This window comes from Anopheles coluzzii, chromosome 2 (assembly GCF_943734685.1).
Source record: "Anopheles coluzzii chromosome 2, AcolN3, whole genome shotgun sequence".
NCBI lineage: Eukaryota > Metazoa > Arthropoda > Insecta > Diptera > Culicidae > Anopheles > Anopheles coluzzii.
The window spans coordinates 50,738,710-50,745,975 of NC_064670.1; the positions used below are offsets into that span (position 1 = coordinate 50,738,710).

The following is a 7,266-nucleotide window of genomic DNA, read 5'->3' on the forward strand; positions in this document are numbered from 1 at the left end:
GTTGGATGGAAGTGATGGTCTCGGTGAGTTTTACTCTTTACATTTTCTTGCTCCACGTTCACGTTGTTGATCCGTTCGTTTTGGTTCGTAGTGGTAGTGAAGCAGGTACGGAGTAAAATAAGCCCGGGCAAAGATGATGAGAAAGTAATGGATACTATGTGGTGGACACATGTAGGTGTTCCATGTTATATCTCAGGTAAAAGGGGAATATTAATCCACTCATGATCAAAGAGATTATGGTTCCGGTTGGCTTTTTTGATTATATGGATCTTCTTCCGGTGCAGTCGGTAGGTAGTTTCCTTGCGTGGCCAAAGTTTCATCATTGAATAAATACGTAAATATATCGTGGAAAAAATGAGCTCTGGATTGATTGATGTTTGTTAAATACATAAGGTTAATTACTCGCATAATGATAACTGTTATTGTTGTTCGAATGGCTATGTAAGCGATTGCTATTGCTAAGTCATATACCATACAATAGTGGAAAAAGATTACAGTGACTCAATAAATTAATGATACACTCAAAATTGGCACATTTTTTGCAAATATCCTGGCCAGTTCTTACGCTAAATTTAAAATGTTTCTACCAGTTCGTCTTCTTCTTCTTTTAACTCAACAACCGTTGTCGGTCAAGGCCTGCCTGTACCACTACTTATGGGCTTGGCTTTCAGTGACTTATTGATCCCCCATAGCAGGATAGTCAGTCCTACGAATGGCGGCACGATCGGATTTGGGGCTTGAACCCATGACGGGCATGTTGTTACGTACGAGTTGACGAGTCGTACGAGTTGACGACTGTACTACGAGACCGATACCAGTTCGTGACGGAAATTTAAAAAAGTACCACATTTGAGGTTATATTTTAGATTTTATAAGAAATAAAGTATTTCTTAGGCTGAGCTATTTCTTAATAATAAAAAAATGCTATTTTGTATTTGAAACTCAGTTTTCTTTTATAATAATGAAACCAAAGCGTCATTTACTTGGCCCTTTGTGGTTCTGAGACATGGTTTGTTCTAATAGATTTGAGTATAATTCGTGATTTATACAGTGTTTGGTAAATTGTTTGCTAACATCCTTGCTATGAGAGTAAATTAGATTAATGATTTTTTAAATTGAAATATAGTGCTATTACTGCAGCTTCAATGCATTTGATAGTATTTTGTTGCTCTCGTTGTTGTATTTTGTAAAAAAATATATTGGCTATGGATAACATTAACGTGAACATAAATATGAATGAATTATTTTATTTTCTAAAAAAAATCGATATTGCGGACGGTTTTCCCGTCAACTCTATTGTTATTTAATTAGTACTGATATCTATTGATTTTTAATTTCATTTAGCTCAATCACATTTTCTGTCAGTAGATCAACTAGCACGTCCAGCTTAACCTGCAGCATGTTGTTTTCCTGCTCAAGCGCTTTCATTCGCCGCTTCATGCGCAGCAAATCGTCCGTCACGTTGACGCCGGAACCGGATGCTACAGAGCCACCCGGGCCCGGCTTCAGCCCGTTCAGCCAGACACCATCAATGAAGCAGAGCTGCTTATCGACCAGATTGAGTGTGATGGTGCGAAAGTCGTCCAAATCTTCGGCCGGCGGTGGGCAGCCAATGTTGAGACGCTGGGTACGAGGTGGCGCCACTTTGGGTGCGAATTTCTTTTGAAAAATGGGCATCGCCGCTCGGTAGCTGGTGGTTTCGGGCTCTAGAAAATAACTGACACAAAGGTTTTACCTTATTTGTAGTTGTTGTAACATTTCACTTACCTGGATGTCAAACCTTTGCCAATCTGTTGAGCGCTTTGCTTTTGGCAGGTGTCGTTGATAGCACGGAAGCGTACTGTTCTGCCCTAGGACAAAAGGCTCGTTTTTCCACCGCGCTGTCAAATGTGTTGTTCGTTTATAGTGAGGGTTTGTGTTGCTGTTTGCGACCGTCCCTTAACTACCAATGTTTTCCTGCACTTAGCAACGGCTTTACGGACACATTTCCGTTACCATGGTAACGGCGGTAGGTATACAAATTAGAAGCGATGCATGACGCCGTTTCAGCCCTACTGTGACAGGTAGTTTGTGTCTTTTTGGAGCTTTGAACATCAAACATCAATTGAAATTAGGCACAACAATATCAGTATAGAAAAGGTCGGTGTGTAAAGTTTTGATTATTTTTTGTTTGTTCCTGCTGTAATGTCGGTTGCCGCAGCAGCGCGTGAACAAAGTGATGTACTGACGCAATTGAACGAACTTTGGCGCAGCATAGAGCAGGAGATACGGACCCACCGTCACGAACAGGAACGCACCCGGACGGTACTGCAGGAGCAGCTTGAATGTGTGCAAAGCCAGGCACCCGACAAGCTCGCCGTGGAAACGGTTGCTGAGCCGGATTACAAACGTGTCAGCGATGAAGTGATCCGGAACCAGCAGAATCAAATTCAGCTGATCAAAGAGGTTCGTTTCGGTGGCTTACTGGCTTCACCCCTACTCGGCAGGAATATAAATGCATACACCAAGCTTCGGGTTTTAAAATCTCGTTTTCCATTTTTTTCTTCCCATCCCTGCTGCCCCACTCCTTCCGTACCCACAATCTCCCACCTGCGAAAAATATGCAAAAACTAAATAAACCCCAGGAAAAAGATACGTTTGAGAAGCTGTGGCAAAGCTCTCAGCGAACCATTCGCATTTTGGAGCTCGAAATTCATGAGTACCGGCGGCAATTGAAGCAGCCTAAAGGTATACTCGAGGTACGGCAACAGTACGTGGCAGCCGTGCAGCTGCTCGAACAAAATCTGACGGGCGTGCGGGCATCGCTGGATGAAAAAATAGCCGAAAACCGACACCTGCAGAACGAGCAGCGGACGGCAAAGGAGCGTATGCAGGAGCTGGAGGAAGAACTGAAAGGTAAACAGCAGCAGCAGCAGCAGCCGGAAAGCGTAACCAGTATGTAAATGATGTTCGACGGTAACCCGGTCGAAGGAGGGATTAGAGTTTCGATCCGGTTACCGCCTCACGCGCATTGGAAACCACTCACCACTAAAAGAGCTCACTGTCATTCCCGGGGATTTGCAACCACCGGCACCACCGTTTCGTTTGTGCTAACGCTTCCGTTTCTTTCTTCTTTTCTCGCGTGGTTTTCCTTTATTTTGGCTTCACTGTTTATCCCATCACTGCTGGACGCGGGGATTGAATTTTCACACCACCTTTCATGGGCGGGCGTTTATCGGGTCGGAACGGTAGAGCAAAGGCGCGAGACGGAAGCACTAACGAAGGCAATCGACGAGCTGCGGACAGGCGAGTGTCAGCTGCGCACCGAGCTCGAACGTACGATGCGGGACAAGTCGGAGCTGGAGACGCTGCTCGATACGGCTGCCGCACTGGCCCGGCAGCACATGAGCCGGGAAAATCTCGCCCTTGCCAAGGTGCAGGAAGCGCTCCAGATAGCGGACAGTGCGATCGAGGAGAAGAACTGTGTGGTGCGCCGCGAACAGGATGCCCGGGAGGAGTGTGACTTTCTAGCGTCCACCATCGGGCAGGTGATGGAGGAGGCCGCCCGCAAGGTGGAGCACGAGTTGGGCGGACTGCGCAGTGGGTACGAGCGGCGGATTGGGGAGCTGGAGCGAGCTCTTGACCAGACGCGGTCCACACTGGAGACGCAGGTCCAGCGCACGAGCCAGGCCGAGACGCGGGCTCGCACGGTGGAGGAGAAGTTTCGCGCGCTGCTCAAAACCAACCAAAACCTCGACACCGATCTGCGGGCAGCGTCAAAGATGATTGTAAGAGCAACACACTTTTTTTCTCCCGCATTTTGTGCTTTCCTTTTTGTAGGTGGAGTATGTGTGGCTGTGGAAAGGGCAGGAGTGCGAGCGTGGCCCACTGCAACATTTGCAGTGATATCGAGCACGATTCACTGATCAGCATGATAATACTGGGAGAGGTTGATTTTGCATCCTAATTCCACTATTTCCGGTTTGGGGCAGTAAAACGCGGTGGCAAGGAAAGCAATTGGAATTTTCACGATTGTCGTTCTTTTTAGAGTAGAGTAGGATTCCCAGCAAAAATTAAAAAAAAAAAACTATTTTCCATTTTCTTTCTCTTGTCACAGATTGAAATGGAACTCAAGATGGAAGCACTTCAGAAAACGATGGCGAAGGAAAAAGAAACCAACCGGTGAGTGCTATGTATGTATGTGTACAAACGGAGGAAAATTGCTTCCGCTTTCCATCCTACCTTTCCTCCGCTGCCGTGCCGCTTGCTCTAGCGTTTTATGGAAATTTCGTGGTTTTTGCTTTCACCTTCGGTTGATGCTTCATATTTTCCATTATCGTTTATTAATGAACAAATTCAGAGTGAACGGAGTGTTCTCGAAATGGAATGTGGATTTTTGCGCTATTCGAAACGATTGCAGATCGAATCGGTCTAGGAATACTCGTGGTGGAAACGGATGACAGGCACGCTAGTGAAAAGAGTTCATTCTTTCTGAGTTAAGCGAAAAGCAACGGTGATTGGTTGGCTCAGGCTCGTGTACCTTTTAGGCATCGATATTTTTTGAAATAGTTTTTTTTAATTATTTCTTACGTATTTATTTAAGTTTTTTTTGCGAATGTAGTGATGATTAACAATAATTACAAAAACAACAAGTGTGTCGAGTTTTTTCTTTGACTATTAACACAGACCGACCCAATTAATTACAATCCTCAAGTATGATTAACTCACATGAGTTTAATCTACAGAATCACTACACATGGCGTAGAAGGATTGAAAATTACAAGCAAATAAAGCTTACTTGCAAGATTCGTTTATCTCTCGCAGCGCAGTGTACGTCATCCATCAAAAAAACCCCTAGCCAGTAAACAGTAAACAACATACAAAATTATCACTGCAGATAGCACTGCATTCTCTTCCCAGTCATCGAGATTGTGGCGAACGATTCCATCGTACTGCTAGAGCATGAATGACGCATCCTTTTCCACTGTGTACCTTTCCGAAGCAGCTACTTTCTATCGCAAAGTGCAGAATTATTCGGATGCATCCCCGTAGTCTGCATGGAGCTTGCATCGCACTTATCTTGTTTACTGTTTTCTTTTCGCTTTTTTATTTCTGTCCACTTCCACTAAGTCTTTTCGCACCACGATCTGACTGTTCACGTCCTAGTAGCACGAGGAAGGAAGCATTTGGGGATTGGGAAACGTGCATCCTTTAAAGCGTTGCACCGCTCCGACGGTCCCTTTATCGGTCCACCGTGTAGTACCCTTGGCCCATGGATGGTAACAAATTATCCTTATCTTTGTTTTATTTCTAATTACCCGGCGTCCCCGTCCTCGCCCCGTCGTCGCCAGAGCGTGCAGTGCACGCGAGGAAGACCTGCAGCGCCTGTTGGCCAACAACGAACAGCTGAAGGAGCGCTGGAAGCGCGAGATGCTTTCGGTAACCGACGAGCTGCGGCGAAAGATGGAAACGATGCAGCGAGAGAATTGCAAGCTGACAGCGGAAAACAATCAATTAAAGGATCAGCTATTAATGGCATCGTCACCGTCGGTGGCGATGGTGTCGGCGGTTGGCAGCGATGGATGCGCCCACTTGTCGTTGGTCACGGTCGGTGCCGTTGAGGGCGAGTCGCCAAACGTTCAACCCTGAGAGAAAGGGGTTGCGCTCACCATGGTACTGCTGCCAGCACAAATTTCCTACCCACAGCCACAACCGACGGTACTTCGCGGCAGCACCAGAGGATGAATTCCATTAGCGAGAGATGGGACTGGCCATCGGGATCGGTGAAACTAGGGCAAACAAAAGGAAACCCTCACGGGGGTTGTAATGATGCCAAGTTTACTGGGCCACGGACTATGTGGGTCCGCAATACAATCGATCGACAAAAAGAAAGCGTAATTGATCGGCTCAACGTTAAGCACTGGACGGAGTACTCACTTACGACCCCATCCGGAAGATAAGGACGGTTTCCATCAATAGCAAAACTGGGGGGAAGTTAGTGTTTGTGGCAAAACTTTTCCAGTATCTATTTCAGCGCTATTGAAACGCATCGTGGCTATCGACAACGCGTACCCTTTTACCGAATGGCTACGAATGGCCATAATTAGCCGTAATCAGCATCGTAATTGGCATTTTTCCACCCCACCGTAAACGGTCTAAGTTCAACAACTGTATTGTGCTTGGTTTTGGGAAAACTTGCCGCTTCCGTTGGCGTCGTTTAGTTGGCTGGAAATAAGTACCAAGTCATAGATATTAAATAACGTTTTGTTTCCATCATCGAGTGGCCATTGTTGGGGTGATGCTCATTAAGGGGAAGTATTGTGCGTTATTATGCGAACGAGTGAAGAGGCTGGGCACTTGACTGATTGTTTGCGTGCAGAGATTGGAAGTATTTAATATGCATTCACTTTTTCGTACAAATAAAGGAGTCTTGATAAGATTCTTGCAATATTGAGCTTTGTTCTTGACCTTTTATTTACAAGCCCTTTTGTGCTTTGCAACCGCCGTTGAGTAAATTAAATGCTAAATTTAAATGATATATAATTATGCACATTGCATTTGTTCGGGGCTGGTTTAGTCATATAATTTCTGCAACTTTAATGCGCAACAATCTTTGTAGATTGTAATACTACATTGTAAATTACCATGGTAGAAACATGCTCAATAATCCAGTACAGGAACAATCCTCTAATTTACTTTGTAATGATCAAGCAAACAATCATTATGACTTGGTTGAGTGACACATAAACCATCGACTAACGCAGAAATAACGGTTGTACGATTGTAAAACATTTCATAGCTAAGATTAAGGCTTACTTACGCCTGAAACAAAGACCAGTCATATCCCAGTTGTATTTACTATCTCACATAATACATGTTTGATTTTTTTACAACCACTTAGCATGCTTTCAAAGTGATGCAACTTTTAACTGTTTATTTCGTCGCGATCATAACGGCACATTAAGCTTCCTCCCGAAACTTTGCTACCGTGGCATCAGAACGTAGGATTTATGAGATCGCTTAATCTTAACCGATTTCACCGCCAGTTAAGGTAGTGAATAATAATGCTAGCTGCTTCTGCAAGAAACTACTCGCTTACTTCTTCAACCCAGCTAGAGAACAACTAGAACGCTAGAGATTATGGTTACGCTTGCGGTAGTGCAACATTGCAGCTAAAGACAGTGGCGAAAACTTTCACTCCTTTCCTTTCGTCCCGTTAATGCCCCGGTTCCCGCCCGCGCACTGCCACCATCGTGCATGGAACGTGTTTGACTTTAGCGTCACATT

At 45.0% G+C, this 7,266-nt stretch overlaps 2 protein-coding genes across 4 annotated transcripts; one reads left to right on the top strand and one right to left on the bottom strand.

Moving 5' to 3' along the window:
* Positions 1–1,176: 1,176 nt before the first annotated feature.
* Positions 1,177–1,879, bottom strand: LOC120952633 (protein chibby homolog 1). 2 transcript variants are annotated; one of them, XM_040372059.2, is made up of 2 exons: positions 1,768–1,858; positions 1,177–1,706 (listed from the first exon to the last, which is right to left on the bottom strand). In XM_040372059.2, the coding sequence occupies exon 2, from the start codon at positions 1,675–1,677 to the stop codon at positions 1,321–1,323; it is 357 nt and encodes a 118-aa protein (XP_040227993.1). In that variant the 5' UTR covers positions 1,678–1,706; positions 1,768–1,858; the 3' UTR covers positions 1,177–1,320. The 2 variants fall into 2 exon arrangements, with proteins under 2 accessions (XP_040227993.1, XP_040227992.1); XM_040372058.2 differs by having other exon boundaries at positions 1,180–1,717; positions 1,768–1,879.
* A 131-nt stretch (positions 1,880–2,010) lies between these two features.
* LOC120952632 (myosin-10-like) lies at positions 2,011–6,427 on the top strand. 2 transcript variants are annotated; one of them, XM_040372057.2, is made up of 5 exons: positions 2,011–2,445; positions 2,625–2,895; positions 3,232–3,767; positions 4,097–4,161; positions 4,340–5,320. In XM_040372057.2, the coding sequence occupies exons 1-5, from the start codon at positions 2,185–2,187 to the stop codon at positions 4,437–4,439; spliced, it is 1,233 nt and encodes a 410-aa protein (XP_040227991.2). In that variant the 5' UTR covers positions 2,011–2,184; the 3' UTR covers positions 4,440–5,320. The 2 variants fall into 2 exon arrangements, with proteins under 2 accessions (XP_040227991.2, XP_040227989.2); XM_040372055.2 differs by lacking the exon at positions 4,340–5,320 and adding an exon at positions 5,331–6,427 and having other exon boundaries at positions 2,013–2,445.
* The last annotated feature ends 839 nt before the right edge of the window (positions 6,428–7,266 follow it).